The sequence below is a fragment of the Nicotiana tabacum genome, chromosome 12 (assembly GCF_000715075.1).
Source record: "Nicotiana tabacum cultivar K326 chromosome 12, ASM71507v2, whole genome shotgun sequence".
Classification (NCBI taxonomy): domain Eukaryota; kingdom Viridiplantae; phylum Streptophyta; class Magnoliopsida; order Solanales; family Solanaceae; genus Nicotiana; species Nicotiana tabacum.
Window position 1 is genome coordinate 123,682,283 of NC_134091.1, and position 19,518 is coordinate 123,701,800.

The 19,518-nt window shown below is 37.6% G+C and overlaps 3 protein-coding genes and 1 pseudogene across 4 annotated transcripts; 2 read left to right on the top strand and 2 right to left on the bottom strand.

Annotated features, from left to right (window-relative positions):
- Positions 1-908: 908 nt before the first annotated feature.
- On the top strand, positions 909-5,920 carry LOC107826542 (putative WD repeat-containing protein C2A9.03). 2 transcript variants are annotated; one of them, XM_016653529.2, is made up of 10 exons: positions 909-1,156; positions 2,871-3,038; positions 3,161-3,328; positions 3,434-3,520; positions 3,789-3,923; positions 4,007-4,117; positions 4,317-4,408; positions 4,492-4,597; positions 4,981-5,067; positions 5,157-5,920. In XM_016653529.2, exons 2-10 carry the CDS (start codon positions 2,898-2,900, stop codon positions 5,568-5,570), a joined length of 1,341 nt encoding a protein of 446 aa, XP_016509015.1. In that variant the 5' UTR covers positions 909-1,156; positions 2,871-2,897; the 3' UTR covers positions 5,571-5,920. The 2 variants fall into 2 exon arrangements, with proteins under 2 accessions (XP_016509015.1, XP_016509016.1); XM_016653530.2 differs by having other exon boundaries at positions 2,878-3,038.
- A 2,265-nt stretch (positions 5,921-8,185) lies between these two features.
- LOC107826545 (photosystem I reaction center subunit V, chloroplastic-like) lies at positions 8,186-8,941 on the bottom strand. Its single transcript, XM_016653532.2, has one exon. It carries the CDS (start codon positions 8,796-8,798, stop codon positions 8,355-8,357), a length of 444 nt encoding a protein of 147 aa, XP_016509018.1. The 5' UTR covers positions 8,799-8,941; the 3' UTR covers positions 8,186-8,354.
- Positions 8,942-9,088: 147 nt separating this feature from the next.
- Positions 9,089-12,123, top strand: LOC142166961 (putative LRR receptor-like serine/threonine-protein kinase At3g47570; annotated as a pseudogene).
- An 884-nt stretch (positions 12,124-13,007) lies between these two features.
- Positions 13,008-13,517, bottom strand: LOC107826544 (photosystem I reaction center subunit V, chloroplastic-like). Its single transcript, XM_016653531.2, has one exon. The coding sequence runs from the start codon at positions 13,515-13,517 to the stop codon at positions 13,008-13,010; it is 510 nt and encodes a 169-aa protein (XP_016509017.1).
- Between the last annotated feature and the right edge of the window lie 6,001 nt (positions 13,518-19,518).

Below are 19,518 nucleotides of genomic sequence, written 5' to 3' on the forward strand. Positions count from 1 at the left end.
TCTCTTTTCATCTTCTTGAGCCGAGGGTCTTTCGGAAACAGTCTCTCTACTCCCTCGGGGTAGGGGTAAGGTCTGCGTACACGTTACCCTCCCCAGACCCCACTAGTGGGATTTCACTGGGTCATTGTTGTTGTTGTTGTTGTGTGTGTGTGTGTGTGTGTGTATATATATATATATAGTATTTCTTATTAATTAAAAAAATAGAACTACATTTAGTCGCGAGAAAGAAATTTTTTTTATCTTCAATCAGTTAGCTGCTCGTGTTTGTGTCTCCTAAAATGACTTGAAAATAACTTTCAAATTTGTTTTCTCTATAAAAGCTCTTAAACCTTTAAAGACTATGTGTTTTTGCTGAAATCAAAAAAGAAACATGATAGCTTGTGAAATTAAAGTGATGAAATTGCATAACTAGAACTAAACTTAAGTAAGGTCAAATATATTGAATGGTTATTGCAAACTGATACAAAGTGAGTTTCTTGGGTTAGCTATTTAGAGTCAATATTTATTAATTTCAAGAGTTTAAATTTTAGTTTTATAACTCAATACTATAATTTTTTATATAATATTTTACTCATTAAGATGAGATACACGTGTAACAACGCGTATTCTAAAACTGTAACTTATAAAATTATGACAACCCTCAAAATTTTAACGAAATTTCTGACTAAAATTATTTTCATAAGACTTTTGTTACCGAAGTCAAAACTTAAACGGTGATACCAAATAATTAATTTGTGTGATTCACCCATCAAGTATTATGAGTTTTCTTATAATTTTTTATTACATTAATCAGATTGAAGATTACATTTTCTTTTTATCTATAAGATTATATCAATTTATCAAAATTGATTATTTAAGTCATTTTCAGTTCCATGTGGTATATAATTTATTTTCAAGAATACCCCTGCAACCAAAGGTTATCCCTTTCATCCCATTCCATATTTGGAGTAGAAAATGTCGTTTGCAGAAGAACACAGAAATTAACCTTTTTTTCCCACATCTCTGTTTCGATCTACAAGCCTAAAACAGCAGCAATTATTTTCGTAATTAACCAAATCAATTAAATTCTCATGTGTTAATTATCTTCTTCTGATTATCAAATCTCCAGATCGAGATCAAAGGAACCTCGATCAATTGTGCCCTTTTTCACCCAAAGGTCAGAAATTTATATCAAAAAATCATTTTTCTCCTTTTTCTATGCGTTAATTATGTACGATTATTGTTTTTTTTATTATCTCCGATGTTTTAGAGTTTGACTTTTGTGGGTTTTTTTTTTCAATTGTGGAATTTATGGTATTATTGTGGTTATTTATGAAATGATCCTCGATGCTGGATTTTTGCTAGTTTATTTGCTGTCAATTTGTAGAATTTGTAAAGTTTTGATATGCAGGTTGAACCTAAATTTTTATTCTTATAATTTGGTCAGCACTTAATTCTGTAAGTTAGAAAAGGTCCTCCCTTTTGGTCGTATATCCTAGGTTTGTGAATCTATACGTATGTGCGCGCACGTGTGTGTGTGTGTCTATAAGTTAGATATGGTGTTGCATACAATGGAGGAGCTAGGAATTTATATAGGGGATTCAAAAAAAATCTAGAATGTCATAATTAGAATTTGAACCTATGACCTACCGCAACTTTTGAACCCCCTTTACCCTCTACTTAGTTCCTTCGCTGGTTGCATACACCACAGTTTTCAGTCTTTCCTGAGTTTTGAATTTGTGCTGGTTAAATATGTAGGGGGATAGCTTTTTCTCTAAAGTCATGTTGTAGGCTGTTACTTGCTTTTTACGGTGTGAGTCCTAACTATTATTAATTGAGGAAGTTTTCCTTATTAAAAAAGATAAAATCTACTGTTATAATTGAGGAAGTTGAAATTGTGAATTTCTTCAGGTATTGTAATTAAGTTACTGGCTATAGTTGAGGGCTTTAGGCTACAAGAATTCTTCTCTTTTTCAAAATTTTACTTCAGGGATTGGATAGTGTGCATGCAACTTTACCCCTGCCTTGTGAATGTAAGACTAGAGATGATGTGAAGGTAAGACTAGAGAGATTGTTTCTGATAGACCTTTGGCTCAGGAAAAACATAGTCACAACGTTATGGAAAAGAAATACAATAGAGGAGATATAATAGAAAGGAAACAGTAACACGAAGCACTACAAACAACAACAAGATAATAAGAACACTGAAGCAAGAGAAACAACCGGTAGCAATAGGGTTCTAAGTATAAGAAAGTAAGAGAATACTATTGATACTACAGGTAAGAAAAGGATAAACGAGCGACTAACTACTAGTCTTCTACCCTAGTTCTCGACCTCCACACCTTTCTATCAAGGGCCATGTCCTCGGTAAGCTGCAGATATGCCATTTCTTGCATTATCACCTCTCTCCAATACTTTTTGTCTTTCCTCTACCTCTCAGACTATAGTTTAGGCTATAACTATTCTTCTCTTTCAAAATTTTACTTCAGGGATTGTTAGTGTGCTCATTTGACATGATCTCTATGCAGATCCAGGCAAGTATTCGTGTTTTCGATGCTTGCCTCTTTTGTTGTCCATCCCTGCGAATGGAATCTTTGAGTTGATAACGAGCTGGCTTTGTAGAAGCCTGGATAGAGGAAAAGATGATTTATGATGCATGTTTATGTGCTTTTGCTGCTTAAAAAAATTATATTTAATCTTTTTCTGCATTTATGGATTGACTTAGTGCTCGAAGGCCAAGAATAACTTGGTCTTTCTCTATATGGATTCGCTGACGCTTTAGTATTGAGGTGATTTATGAGTATCTTGTCCCATATTTGACTTGGAAGTTTGTTTAAGGTACACTATCTCAATTCTTGAATGTAGTTAACTTTTGTGGTTAACCTTTGTAGTTTGTAGTTAATTTAGTAGGGGTAAAAATGTCCCATCAACAAGAGGATGATGCTGATTACATGGCAAACGAATATGAAATGGAAGCTATAGATGATGATATGGATGATGAGTTCCATGGAAGAGATATTGATGCCTCTGATTCAGATGCAGATGAATATGACTACATGGTTTGTGAACTCATCCATAAAAGCTGAGCTGTTTTGTACGAGGACATATTAGATATATTCATTTTTGTTCAAAAGATTGTGCTTTCAGTATCTGAACCTATTAAATTGTTTTCTTCTTGAAGAATAATAAAATGCAAGATACCTCTGCTGCCGAGGCAAGGAGAGGTAGAGACATTCAAGGGATTCCCTGGGAAAGGCTTAGCATAACCAGGGAGAAATACAGGCAAACGAGATTAGAGCAATATAAGAACTATGAAAATGTTCCGCAATCTGGGGAGGCATCAGAGAAGGTAAAAATGTAAAATAGATGTGTTTTTTTATTTCCTAATTGGTCTGAGTGACGCCGTTTGTGTCTAATGGGAACATGGGTGGCTCTATCCTTTTGCTTTCAACAGGACTGCAAAGCCACAAACAAAGAGGCTTCGTACTATGACTTCAGACGTAATTCAAGATCTGTTAAATCAACAATTTTACACTTCCAGGTAATAGTTACAGCCCTCTTTACCTTTTGCTTTTCTATATGGAAGGGACTAGGCTAAGAATATGTTTGAGGGTTTCTTGAAGACGTCATTATTATGGAGTGATTGAACTAGGCTGAATATCAAACCAAGTGACTTGGATAAACCATATGATCTGTATTTGCTGATATAGAATCGTGCATGTCATTTAAATTTTTTTTTTTTTTTTAGCCACGTTAACTTATGATTTTGCCACAATAAATCTGAAGCTTGTTTATTTTTCATAATATAGCTGAGGAACTTGGTCTGGGCAACCTCCAAGCATGACGTGTACCTTATGTCCCATTTTTCCGTCATTCATTGGTCATCCTTGACCTGTAGAAAAACTGAAGTTCTGAATGTATCAGGGCATGTAGCACCATGTGAGGTAGGTGTTCTGAACGTGGAAGTCACTGGTTTGTTTCAGGCAAACTTGGTTACGACCTTTTTCTTTTTATTTTGGCATTGTAGAAGCATCCCGGTAGCCTTTTAGAAGGATTTACACAGACTCAAGTCAGCACTCTTACGGTGAAAGACAAGTTGCTTGTAGCTGGGGGATTTCAAGGAGAACTTATTTGCAAGGTGTGTCAAATTCCCTCTGATTGGTTTGGACCTTTTTACTCCTTGTTTTTTTGGGCATCAACAACTGGAGCATGTACCTGCACTTCTGAATTTGCGCTAGTTACGTTTGGGTCATGGTGCTGAGTTTGCAGTTTTATCTTCACCTTCAGAAAGTGAAACTATTTCCCTAGTCACTAATTGTTCTTGAAACTATATGCAGTATTTAGACAGACCTGGAGTTTGCTTCTGTTCCCGGACAACATATGATGACAATGCAATTACTAATGCTGTTGAGATTTATAACACTGCCAGGTATTATGTTTATCCTACATACTCCCGAAACATGCTATTTCTTAGTGAGAATGAAGTTAACTGAGATATCTTTTGCTCCTCAGTGGTGCACTTCATTTTATAGCTTCAAATAACGACTCTGGAGTTCGAGATTTTGATATGGAGAAATTTCAACTGTCCAAGCATTTCCGTTTTCCCTGGCCAGTGAATGTAAGTCTGTATTGCATGTGTTTATGGGTGCACACATGCCCCAAAATGTATATGTCATAGTGGATATATACCAAGAAGGTTTCCTAATTATGTGCTACTAGTGCATGCCATTACTGATAATTTACTAATTTTTATTGTTTTTCAAAATAAAATTATAATTTATGAATAGCTTAGGTTGAAATTAAAAAATACCTTTCTCTTTCTCATGCTTCAATAGTTTCAATCTAGGGTTTTTGATTACAGATATTATTCTAATCACTTATCTTATATTGATTAACATAAGTCTTATCTTCATACAACTCTCCATTGGTGGTATTAACTTCTTTTTTCCTTTTATTTTTATTTCCATAATAAGGTGTTACTTACTTTATTTTCCCTTGCAGCATGCATCACTGAGCCCTGACGGTAAGCTTCTCGCAATAGTTGGAGATAATCCTGACGGTTTATTGGTTGATTCCAGAAATGCAAAGGTACTTGTGCATTTATCTCCCATGATTCAATTTATCAGAATTGTTCAATATCTGATGCACCAGTCAGTAATCAAATTTAATGCTTACAGATTGTTTCACCTTTGTGCGGACATGGTGACTTCTCGTTTGCGTCAGCATGGCATCCTGATGGGCTAACTTTTGCAACTGGGAACCAAGATAAAACCTGCAGAGTATGGGACGTACGGAACTTGTCGAAATCAGTTGTTGCTTTGAAGGGTAACCTTGGAGCTATTCGGTCAATCCGCTACACATCTGATGGCAGATTTATGGCTATGGCAGAACCTGCAGATTTCGTTCATGTTTTTGATGTAAAAAGTGGATATGAGCAGGAGCAAGAAATTGATTTCTTTGGTGAGATATCAGGTCTGTCTTTTAGTCCTGATACAGAGTCCCTTTTCGTTGGAGTTTGGGATCGAACATATGGTAGCCTTCTGGAGTTTGGACGACGGCATAACTACACATACCATGACACAATAATCTGAGCACTTTGCATGCTGGTTCGGGTATGTTTACTTGGCTTCAAGGTGGCTCTGGCTTTAACTTTGTAAACCAGTAGCATAGGAGTTAGTAGTTGATTTGGCTGTAAATTTCTTATGTTGTGCAATTTACGTTTGTCGCATAAATTGTTGTGCACCATTTCAAGTGTCAGGAGATGTAGAATGGAGAGATGTATAGAAGCGAGAGGAACTCCAGTCATGTGAACAAGAAAGCAAAGTGTTGTTTCCATAAGGCATAGGCCAGAACTGTGATCTTGTGGGGGTGGGGCGATTTCATCATGTATTTGTTACCTTGATTCAAACTGAAAGTTGACTCATTGATTTGCATTTGACCACAATGTTTCTTTTCTTTCTCGACGGTGGAGTAAGACCAAGCTCATGAGCTTATTATCCTAGGTCGGAACATTTTGTTTTCCCTTTGTTAAGCTTGTGCTTACAACTTACAGGTGACCAACACAGAAGTTGATGGGACTAGGAAATTGTAATTTCGAGGGTGTCAAACTGTTTTCAATGTGTTAAAAGGGACAGGATAGATCTAAGTCACATATGGCCTAAAATCTTTTAGAGATTATGCAGCGAACGGAACATAGTGAAAGCAAAAGATAGATATAGGCGATATCAACTAGTTGAGATTGAAGCTTGATTATATCAACTAGAAAATATGGAGAACTTGTGTTTAAAATCCCAAGTTATTTAAGTACTATATGAAATGGATGGAATGAAACCAAATGGATGTTGAGGATTTATATAGTCGCTTCCAACATGTTTGAGATTGAGGTTTAATTATTATAGAGAAATAAACTAAAGATAAGTTTTGACATTACATGTTTTTAGAAAAAAGGCTTGATCATTTGGACTGCCACAATGGCATATGTTGAGGAACCCAAGCCATGTTGCTCGAATCATTCAAAGACGTCAGTGGATGTGTGTCGGATTTTTCTAAAGATATTGAGTTTTGAAAGATCTGAAATGAGTGTGAATGATAGTACTATTGTTCGAGAGAAAGTTGATACTCGGTCACTACAATAGAAGTGTGCTGAATCAAGAACAAACAACAAAAGCCTTTATTATGGATGCTTTATTCTGTCTCCACTCATAAAAGGCCAAGCCAGCACTATGGCATTGCAATGCGAAGAGCTTTACTTGGAGAAATAGAAAGAACATGTATCACACGTGTAAAATTTGAAAAAATCTCGCATGAATATATTACCGTAACTGGCATTCAAGAATAGGTACATGAAATTTTAATGAATTTGGAAGAAATTGGATTAAGAAATAATCTATATGGAACTTTTGACGCGTCTATTTGTATCAAAGGTTCCTTTTGATGGTATTGACCTAAATTTAGATGTTCAAAGTCGAATTTGGAGCATTCCAAAAACTTGGAGATCCAACTACAAAAAGACAGGTAGCCCGATACAACATTACTTTGGTATCTTTTTTTCGCCCGTATGTTTTTTCTTTTACTTTTATTGATATAGGGCACCAAAGAAATCTTTATTTGAATCAATTTTGTTTTCCTATTGAAGCATATACTCAGGGTTGGGTGCAGGGCGAACGATTTTAAAGCGGACACCCCATTCATTATATAGAGAAGGTCATTAAGATTTCGCGATTCGCTGTCGTATTTATTCCAATTCCAAGAGCTCGGATCGAATCGGTACCGCAGTAGTTAAGAAATTACAGCCTTTCAAATAAGAACTAACCAATCCATAGGTATAGCATGAAGTTAGTACCTGTGAACCAACCCCCTACAACAAAATAGGCCCTAGGAAAGAGAAATAGACTAGACGAGCCTAAAAAACAAAACGGTCCTTCTGTAACCAGTCATCCATAATATCAAATAAATCATTTTCGTCAACGGCATTTTTGGAGGATCGAAAAATATAGCCCCAAGTGCATGAACTCTAGGGGAAATCTTGTTAAAAATCTTGCATATTTTGGTATGTGCTTTCTTCCAAAAACATTGGACTGCAGCTCTAATAGCAGCTACATCTTCACTTGCTTACAAATTGTGCAATCTTGGTGGTTTATTGTTAATATCACTATTGTGGGTTCTATCTCTGGCAGAGCTATGTTTGCGCAACGGCTTATTGTTTCTATGCAAAAACATGTAATCTCCGCTTGTTCATAAATCAATACAATTATCAGGCATTTTCTTTATAATTATAAGAGATGTATCCATAACTGGGTCATATTATACGAGTGTTGATTGCAAATTTGTAATACATTTAATTACTGATGGATGGAATACTTTTCTATTTCGTATCCCTTTTTCTTTTTACCCTTTTGGGTCAATATTCTCCTTTCCTTTCATCCTGCAACTATAGTTTTTTTTTTTTTTGGTTTCCCACCCGGTATTCAGTGTTCGGTACCCGCATTGGAGTCCGACTATATTCGGATTCGCGCCGCGTAGGGCTTCATTCGGAGGAAGCGCCCCTACCAAGAATTTTTCCATAATCAGGGATCGAACCCGAGACCTCTGGTTATGGAAAGAGCAGCCTCATCCACAGCACCACATCCTTTGGTGTGGTATCCTGCAACTATAGTTATGAAGTAACTAAAAACCTCAAACTAAAATTAAAATTGATGTCACTGCATTACAAACAAGGCTTATTATATAATCGATGGAAGAGAAATCAACAAGACAACCTCTCTCTTTTACAATCATTTCTCAGCCAAAGCTAGCTCATAAGGTAAAAGTTGTCCAAATAAGCTACTGTATTACAAACAAGGAAATAGAAATCAACAAGACTACTCTTTTCTTCTTCAACCAAAGAACTTAGGATCATATCCATTACTTGAAGTGGCAAGAATATAGTAAGCAACAATATGACCAATTGAGCCCCAAGCAAGAACATCAACTATGTTGAAACCAACAGGGTCATTAGATTTAAGCAGACTAACATATTCTTTAGCTCTGGAATCACCAGCTTCAAAATGGCTCACTCCATTTTGCTCAGGCAACCCTTGTTTGGCCACATTCTCTCTTTGGAAATTGAAGAAAACAAATCTTCCCAAGAAAAGTGATAGTCCTGTGCTCAAGCTAATAACAAGAGATGTGTTGAGCTCAGCTTTAACACCAAGATTGCATCTTTTCTTCATGGGTTTGTAGGAATTGGCCTTAGTGTTGAGAAAAACACAAGAATCAGTTGGTTTGTTGAGAGGTCTTAGACCCTGAAATGTTGGTGTAGAGAACAAAGAAGAAGCCATGATTGCAGCAGAGTTTTTTTGGAGAAGAGGAATTGATCTTTAATTTGGATATTGGAAATTGGAAAAGTTCAAAGATGAGGTTTATACTCTAGGAAAGGCTTTGGGAGAAAAGAAATAGATTTTGTGAGGATAGGAATGAGGCAAAGAAAGATTTTGGATGGTGAGTTGGCTTTGTTTCATTGGTTCTTCTTGGATCACAGATTCTTGCCCCAAACATTTTCCAAGAATTTGAGTTTGAAAAGTTGTCCCTTTTATTTTAGACTTCTCAATATTACTACATTTAGTCTTAGAAGTACTTATTATATTTCAATGTTTTGTATACTTTTCATCTTCTTGACTCAATTTTCTATATCTTTTTTAAACTTAACTTTAAAAATTATTATTTCCCAAATCTCACATTTGTTATGTCCCAACGCTTTCTTTGGAAAATCAATTGAAGAAAAAAAAGAACTTTTAAGGAAGTAAAAATAGATTCTTCTTTTCATAAATACTGATGTACAAACATAGAAGCATTAGACCAAAGGTACAACAATTCATTTATTTATTTTTTAAAATTGTCAATATTACGTAAATTGATCTCGCGGACGTGAAAGCTAACAATAATTTGGAAATGACGAGTTATATTCTTCTTCTTTTTTCAACGAGGAGTTACATTCTATAGTCCAAGAATATTATCTTACTTTCATAGTATGAGCCAAAAAAAAGTCCTAACACATGATTTGAAACGAATTACTTGTAATCAAAATATGTCCAAATGAACAGTCTCGAAACCAGAATCTTCCTTCTCTCCCCAACATTCAAGGGCAAAACTAAGAGGTGCAACTTGGAAAAATTACAATGTATATACAAGGTCAATTTTTTTATTTATATATATATACTAGTAGATATTGAATATCTCTTGTTTTTTCGCTATTTACTTCTTTATATTTTAAATCCCCTTACTAAAAATTCTAGTTTCGACGCCGTTGGTATTCCAGTGTTAGAAGCAATATATCAATTGCATTAGTGTAGAATGATGAATTTGAGGCCTACTACTTTCAGTTCAACTTTGATAAACTTTTTGGATCAACTTCCAACAACAAAAGATTTAGCAACTTGACTCGATTGTCTCTTTGAGTTTATTAGACTTTTCAATATAGATCAGGCAAACTTGGGAGTACTTACACTATGTCAAATTTTTGATTTTATTAAAAAATAAACAGCTTATGACCTATATATATATGCTGTATAGAGTTTACCACCTTCAAACAAAAGAACATTTAAGAAGCTCTACAGAATGTATCAAAAACCATGGCCTTTTATCTTGATGAGATCTTTCTTCTCCTATTGATTTTCACACTGAATTCTCCCTCAAAACCAGATACTACTACTGAATATCACAATAATATGACAGAGAGGCAAACCTGATGACTCAAGCTTCATTTCCTCCTTAACCAATGCAACTAACTTGAAACGTCTGTATCTGCAAAACAATGCATTTGGAGGGAGATTTCATGAGTTTTTCAGAAACCTCTTGGGTAATCTTGCCTTTGTCGACTTGTCAAGCAATCGATTTTCTGGACAAATTTGTTAACCTGGAAGAACTTAGGCTGAGCAGAAACCAACTCACATGTATCATTCCACCAACTATTGGAAAGCTTTATAAGCTAAGATATTTAATCTTGTCACAGAACATGGTCACGGGAACTATACCCTCTTCCATTGCAAATTCGAGCCTTTTAACGGAGTTAAATCTTGATCATAACAACCTTAGAGGTAGAATACCTTCAAAAGTGTTGCAAAATGTCAAAATCTGCTATATCTTACCCTGAACCAAAACAATTTAATATATGTCCTCTCTTCCTTGGTTGTTCTAAACATTTCTAGAAACAACTTCACTGGATCCCTCCCAAAAGAGCTCAATAACCTTAACAACATCATGTCATTAGATGTCTCGTTGAATAGTCTAAGTGGTGAAATTCCCAGTACCCTTGGCAGTTGTGCGACATTGGTTGATCTAATAATGAGAAGAAATTTATTCCAGGGGCTTATTCCTTCCACTTGTCGTTTAATGATTTTGAAGGCGCCCTTCCAGAAAGAGCATCTTTCACTTTGAGAATGTGAGCGTTGTTTCTGTGATTGGAAATCCTAGAACCTGTGGTGGTGTAACTGGACTAAAACTTCCCAGGTGCAATTTCTTCAGTCATTCAAACAAGCTTAACTTTAAGCTTGTCATGACATCCTTAATATTGGGGATTTTGGGGCTAGTTGTTATGGTTGGTTCCCGTCTCCTCTATCGATTCCAAAGGACCAAACAAACATTTCCTCTTTAGATAAAGAGCTAAACCAACTCCTATCTATGTCCTACCAAAGTATTCTCAAAGTTACCAATGGGTTTTATCGCGAACAACTTGATTGGTGTTGGGAGTCATGGATATGTTTATAAGGGAATAGTTGAAACGTATGAAGGTAAACATGTTGCTATAAAAGCGTTGAATCTTTCACAGCATGGAGCTATCAAAAGTTTCATAGCAGAATGTGAGGCCCTGAGAAATATTAGACATTGTAATTTAGTCAAGCTAATCACTGCAGTTCTGTGTTGATTATCGTGGAAATGACTTCAAGGCTTTGGTTTATGAGCTTATGGCCAATGGAAGTTTGGTGGACTGGCTACATCCAGATTATTCAAGAGCAGATGTTCAGCCAATTAGAAGGTTGGGGTTTCTGCAATGGCTCAATATTGCTGGTGCAATCCATTATCTTCATAATGATTGTCAGATACCAATAGTTCATTGTGATCTCAAACCGAGCAATGTTCTCCTTGACGATGAATTGGTTGCCCATGTTGGTGATTTTGGATTGGCACGTTTCCTACTACTGACTAATAAAACATCTGGAATTCAGACAAGCTCTACAATTGTTAAGGATCTATGGCTACACAGCTCCAGGTAATTTCATAATACATGATCATATTCCATAATAATTCTAATGATGGTCTAATGATTTGTGATATATATTTCCATTGCAGAGTATGGGATGGGAAGCAATCCATCAAAGCATGGTGATGTGTATAGTTTTCGTATTCTCTTACTAGAAATGTTCACAGGGAAAAAGCCTACAGATGGCATGTTCGGTGGTGAATTAAGCCTTCATGATTTAGTCAAGAATGCCATACCTGATGGTGATGGAGCATTTGAAATAGTGGATCCAGTTCTTAACTTGGAAGAGGAAATGATCATAAGCAGAGATCAGAGCTCTCGAATTCCAAGCTTCATGAGAAGGCACAAAATTGCGAGGGTTTTAGTCTCCTAAATTGGAGTTGGAGCTGCTTGTTCAATGTATGTCTGATACAAGTGAAAGAAAAAATATCAAGGAGGTTGTTAAAGAGTTGTGCTCTATTAGAGATTCTCTTTTTGGTTATTTTATCGTTTATGTTATATAGGTTCTCAATAAAGCATTCTTATGAATAACATGTAGAGAGCTTTTTGCTTATGTAATTCATATCTGAACCCTTATAATACATGCTAGCTCTGCCTCTATTGTTGCTGCATTTGCCATGCCTGTTATATAGCAAATGCAGCAATAGGAGTTTGTTGTATGGAAGTAATATGAAGATAAAAGTTAATATAGAGGTAAGGAAAATGACTTCCGGCCATTAGCGATCAGACAAGTCATTTTCCTTCTTTTGATGGAAAATACCATACAAGATGATGTCCATCATACCAAATACCATAAAATGATTTACTCATGGAAACATTTTCCAGTAAGTCATCTTCCTCGTACCAAACGCACCCTCATCAAATTCTATTAAGCAATAACCGGTACAAAACTAATAACATGAGAGAAAGAAGGAGTTTACCAATGGAAAATTGAACTCCTATACCATTTGCAAGCACAAACAGAAGGTGTTGACCTTAAATTTCAAATGTCTTATAACCACACATGTTTAAGACTACACGTTTCAAAAGTTTTCTTTTTTTTTCTTTAAACTACGTGCCGAGTCAAACCTGAAACCACATCACATACATTGTAACCGAGGGAGTATTCGTTTCCGTTGAAATATATTGACAACTGTATAATAAATACTACTATAGTTTGGGACTATACTTTTGAACTAATCATAAACCTCAAATTTGAATTGAAACTAAAGACAAATATATTGAAATCATGGATGAACAAAAAAATGAAAAATGCAGTACTAATAATTCTTTGCCAATATACAAGCTTAAGCTACTGCATTACAAACAAGGCCATGTCAATGGAAGAGTACAAATCAACAAGAAGATTCTTTTCTCTTTCAACCAAAGAACTTAGGATCATACCATTACTAGAAGTGGCAAGAACATAATAAGCAATAATATGGCCAATAGAGCCCCAAGCAAGAACATCAACTATGTTGAATCCAACAGGGTAATTATATTTAAGCAGACTAACATATTCTTTGGCTCTAGAATCACTAGGTTCAAAATGGCTAACTCCATTTTGCTCTACCAATCCCTGTTTGGCCACATTCTCTCTTTGGAAATTAAAGAAAACAAATCTTCCCAAGAAAAGTGACAGTCCTGTGCTCAACCTAATCACAAGTGATGTGTTGAGCTCGGCTTTAACACCAAGATTGCATCTTTTCTTCATGGGTTTGTAGGAATTGATCTTTTTGTTGAGGAAAAGACAAGTATCAGTTGGTTTGTTGAGGGGTCTAAGACCTCCGAATGTTGGTGCAGAGAACAAAGTGGAAGCCATATTACATCAGAGTTTTTGGAGAGGGGGAGAGAGGGAATTGATCTTTAATTGGATATATGATGGATATGTGGATATTGGAATTCAAATGTATAACAGATGATAAGTTTAATACCTTTTGCAAATTATCATCTGAAACTCTAAGAACATATTCAGAAAATCAAAACAGCTACCGATTCTCCTAAAACCAACTATTTCATTCAGTTTTGTGATACACCTAAATATGCATTATATCTGGAAAAGCCATTGTTTTTCTTTTAAAAAAATAACAAACAAGCAGATGAAGAGGATAAGTACAAAAACTCATATATCACATATATACTTAGGTTTCAGAAGATTCAATGCATTTCTCCCAGCATATGCGCTACTAAAACTATCCTCATTCCTTTTGTGTTTCTAAGTACAAACTCAAAACCATAAAAACTGAACCACAATGCGAACTCGCCACCACAAAAGCAACAGCGCTCAATTCAGAATTTGATAGGAAAAAAAGGAGCAAACTTTCAGATTAAATTGAGCAAAGCTATACAATCAAACATCGAATCCGAAAATATTCAATGCCTCAATATATATCTTCATAATTCGAATATCACTAGATTAGCTAAATAGTTACCTAAAATAAAAATAAAAATGGAGTGAAGGGCGAATAGTTAGGTACCTTTGAAATTGAAGGTCCGTTCGTCGGAAGGGGCGGAGATAGTTTGATTAGTTTCTCATAGCCGACGGAGGAGCAAATGAAGATTATGAACAGTTTAATTCTAAAATATTATACCTCGTATAAATTTTATGAGATGTATGAGTCAGCAGAAAATGACAAAACTGGTCCCTTATTCTTGAGTATAGATTCAAAGTAATCCCCTTAATTATGCTATGAGTATTTTTAGTCCATCAAATTTGCCATAATTTAACACTTTTGGTCTCAAAGTCAAATATTTAACAAAATATGTCTATTAGATTTGATGAGAACTGTAAAAAATAAGGGGTTTAGAGGGAACTCACATCTAGGAGTATATTTTTGTAGTTTTTGCTATTTTTGATATATTTTTAGAGTGTGGTGTAGTTTTTTGAGGTGTTATTTCTTTTATTTTTTTCATCTCTAGTGTAGTTTTTTTTTGTTGCATAATTTAGGATTTGATGGGGCTTTCCTGGTATTTAAGGTTAAATATTATTTTTCATAGTTGATGAGAAATATATGCGATGTTTTTCTGATTTATTTAAACGAGTACTCTCTAGTACTTTAAATAGGCAAATCATCAAAATAATGAAATAAATATGCTAAATTCGTTTTTGTGTAAGGTTATATAATTTTTATTTTTACTTTATAATCTATTATAAGTAACTCTTAAAGCTATGTGTTGGTGAAAATACAATTACAGTTGAAAAATAAAATGAAGAAAATAAAATATCTTCAGGCTGAGGTACGGATATCTCACTCTCTTTAAGGAGATTCAATCCCACTGTAGCAATTTCTCCACTGGTCTAGTAGTAATCCTCCTACTTATCTCCCCCAGGATACAATAGCCTGATCACGTCGTATGACTCGAATAAACTCTAGAGAAATTGTTGAGTTCAAAGCTCCACCAAGATGAACACCTTCCTTCAACAAAAGTAAAAACTCTCTTCTTCTTCTTCTTCTTCTTTCACAGCTTTAATCTCACTTTATTGAAATATTCTATAATTATTTTTCACACCACATTATGGAAGAAAGACTCATATTTATAGGTGTAGGAACTCTTCCTTGAATTAAATTGGAAGAAAGTGGGGTAATAAGTTGTAACGACCCGGTCGGTCGTTTCGAGAGTTATAGCCCCATTTTTTTCATTTCTACTTTTTTTTATGTTATTCAGCTATATTATGTTATATCGGGTTAGTTGGTTAGGGACCGGAGTAGTTTCAGAGTGAATTGAAACACTTAGTCTGTTAACTAGAAACTTAAGTTGAAAAAGTCAATCGGATATTGATCTATATGTAAACGATCTCGGATTTGAATTCTGATGGTTCTGTTAGCTCCGTTAGGTGATTTTGGACTTAGGAGTGCATCCAAAATGTGATTTGAAGGTCCGTGGTAGAATTAGGCTTGAATTGGCGAAAATGGAAATTTGGCGATTTCGGTCGGCAGTGAAAAATTTGATATCGGGGTCGGAATGGAATTCCGGAAGTTGGAGTAAGTTTGTAGTATCACTTGTGATGTGTGTGAAAAATCTGAGGTCATTCAGACGTGGTTTGGTTGGTTTCGGCATCGGTTGCCGAATTTGGAAATTTAGAAGTTCTTAGGCTTGAATCCGAGGGTAATTTGATGATTTGATATAGTTTTGAGTGATTCGAAGGTTCGACTAAGTTGGTATATTGGTATATGACTTGTTGGCATTTTTGGTTGAGGTCCCTAGGGCCTCGGGGTGATTAACGGATTTGTCGAAGCTGCAAAATGCAGCTGGAGCTACTGCTACTGCTATTTTTGCACCTGCGGAAGAAAGCCTCGCAGGTGCAAGGCTGCTGGCGCGCGTGGGGAGTGCGCAGGTGCGGGCAATGCTGGGCTAGGCAAGATACGCAGGTACGAGTTGGAGGTCTCATCTGCGAGCCCGCAGGTACGAAACCTGGGGCGCAAATGCGGAGAAGGGAAATGCTGGGCAGGCTTCGTAAAAGCGGAGGAAACACACAGGTGCGCCTTCGCAGGTGCGCCTTCGCAGGTGCGATGGGTTTGCCGCAGATGCGGATTCTGGGTGCGTAAGTGAGTTGTGCAGGTGCGGCTCCTTGGACCGCAGGTGCGGTCGTGCGGGTGCGAGAAAATGGCCGCAGGTGCGAGGAGTCTGGGCAGAGGGTACATATTGCACACTTCGCGAATTTTGGTGCATTCTTCACCATTTCTATTCGGTTTTGGGAGCTTTTGGGAGAGATTTGAAGAGGGAATCAAGGGGAATTCGTTGAGGTAAGTTACTTGAGCCCTAATACTTGTATATATGGTGATTTTTCGTTGTTTAATCATTATAATTAGTGAAAATGAGGGGTTAGGGCTTGGAATTTTTGGAGAGTAATTTAAGGATTTGAAGGACCAAACGATGTCGGATTTTGATGAATTTGGTATGGTTAGACTCGTGAGTGAATGAGCTTTCTAGTTTTATAAATTTTATCGGATTTCGAGGCGTGGGCCTGAGGGCCGGGTTTGAGCCAATTTCAGGTTTTGGTCTAATTTTGTAGCTTTTCTTATGGAATTCATTCCATTAGCGCGTATTGATGGTATTGTACTGATTGTGAATAGATTCAGAGCATTTGGAGGCCGAGTCCAGAGGCAAGAGCATTACGGGATAGAGATTTGACCGGTTTGAGGTAAGTAACGATTGTAAATCTAGTCCTGAGGGTACGAAATCCCGGATTTTGTATCATTCTACTATTTTTAGTGACGCACATACTAGGTGACGGGCGTGTGGGCATGCACTGTTGGGGATTGTGACTTGGTCCGTCCCGTAGCAACTGTAAAGTTACATATTTTGTTGAAACTATATGATACTTATATGTTTTAGAAAGAGTGTCTGTAAATTAGGGCTAAATGCCATGTTCGGGCCTTGTGTCAGTGTTGTTTGGACCCTTAGGGGCTTTTTTTTTTTTACCATCCTCTCATTGTTTTCGATTGAAAATCCATACTCAATCATGCTTATACTTGTTTACCGTGTAACTCAGTTTTATGACTCTATTTTGATGCATATAAATGTTTTGGGCCGAATGCCCTGTTTTACTGAAATGCCCGAGTGGCTTGAGAGGTTTATGACTGAGTGAGGCCGAGGGCCTGATTTGTGAGGATGAGTGTGGATCGAGGCTGCCCGCCTACAGCATACTTTATTATTATAGCATGTGAGTTATCCATGCAGCACGTGAATTATCCGTGCAGATTATAGCGCTTGGGCTGAAGGAGCCCCTTCGGAGTCTGTACACACCCTTAGTGAGCGTAGGTACCTACTGAGTGCGAGTGCAGAGTGCCGAGTGCCGAGTGCTGAGTGATTGGGAGGCATGAGTAATTGTGAGGTATGCCCGAGTGGCAAGAGTGATTGTGAGGTATGCCCGAGTGGCAAGAGTGATTGTGAGGTATGCCCGAGTGGCACGAATGACTGTGAGGTTTGACCGAGGGGCTGTATATGAGTGATGTTTTGCTCGAGGGGCTGTTTATGATTTCACCATTTTGCTCACCTTTGCATTTTTCCTCTATTTGAAAACTATTAAAAAATATATTTAAATGATTTTTAGTGGAACTGGGTTTAAACTATATGTTTTTATTCAAATCCTGATTTTAAAAGCATGTGGTATTTTACTAAGTTTTCCCGATATGAATGTTGTATGCTTTATTGCTCGTCACTACTGCTCAGTCTTTATTTATTATTGTTACTTACTGAGTTGGCATACTCACGTTACTCCCTGCACCTTGTGTGCATATTCAGGTGTAGCTGGACACGGTAGCGGTTATTAATTGTTCTGGTTGCAGATTTTCTTGGAGATAGTAAGGTAGCTGTTTGGCGATCGCAGCCCCTGCTCTTCTCCCTCTTATCTTTCTCTAGTTGTATTTAGCTATTTTCGAGGCCGAGTTAACCTTGATATTGTTAGATAGATTGTAGTAGATGCCCATGACTAGTGACACCCCGATGTCGGGCTTTTCCTTCCGCATTTTTATTTTGATTTGAACTCCTTTATGAAGGTTTTTATATTAAATAACATTGAAATTATCTTTGAAATAAAAATATCGGTTTGTTTTGGAAATGAGTCGGCTTGCCTAATTCCACGATAGATGCCATCACGACAGTGGTTAGTTTGGGTCGTGACAGATTGGTATCAGAGCCTAGGTTACATAGGTCTCACGAGTCATGAGCGGGTTTAGTAGAGTCTTGCGGATTGGTACGGAGACGTTTGTACTTATCTTCAGGAGGCTGCAGAACCTTTAGGAAACTTCACATTCTTGAATTCTTGTCGTGCGAATCTGTTGATTCTAGTAACTAAACATCTGTTGTTTCATTCTCTCACAGATGGTGAGGACTCGTGCTACCGGTCAGGAGGGCCCGCCACAAGTACCACCAGCCAGGGCCATGAGAGGCCGAGGCCGCGGTAAAGGCCGTGGTAGGGGCAGAGGTGCAGCCCGTACAACAGCTGGGGCAGTACCTGCAGACCCACCGGTTGTCCCAGATCAGGACCAGGTTCCAATTGTTGATGCACCAGCTCGGGCACCACCTGTGCCTATTGTGATTACAGGCCTTCAGGAGGCCCTACCTCAGATTCTGACAGTGTGTAATGGCCTTGCTCAGGCGGTCTCTATTTCGACGGCCGCAGCCACTTCTCAGGCCAGGGGAGGCACTCAGACTCCCGTCGCTCGCATACCCGAGCAGGTTGTTCAGGGACTTCAGACACCGAAGGCACCACCAGCCCAGCCGGTTGTAGTTGCTCAGGATTATGTGATTCCTTCTATGTCTGAGGATGATCAGCGTAGGTTGGAGAGGTTTTGGAGACTCCAGCCACCACCTTTCGGTGGCATAGAGAGAGGATGCTCAGGACTTTTTGGACAGGTGTCAGAGAATACTCCGTACTGTTGGTATTTTGGAGACTTGTGGGGTCTCATTCACTACCTTTCAGTATTCTGGGGTTGCACTCAGATGGTGGGAGACTTACGAGAGGCATAGGCCTGATGGCGCAACACCCCTTACTTGGCAGCAGTTCTCCGTGGTCTTTTTGGAGAAGTTCGTGCCTCGATCCCGCAGAGAGGAGCTGTGCAAATAGTCTGAGCGGCTTTGCCAGGGTGATATGTCTGTGACGCAGTATGAGATGCGGTTCTCCAAGTTGGCCCGTCATGCTATCTGGTTGGTTCCCACGGACAGAGAGAGGATCATGAGGTTTATTGATGGCCTCACTTATCAGCTACAGTTGCTCATGACCAGGGAGCGGGTTTCGGGTGCTACCTTTGATGAGGTTGTCGACATTGCTCGGCAGATTGAGATGGTTCGCGGTTAGGAGAGGGTTGAGAGGGAGGCCA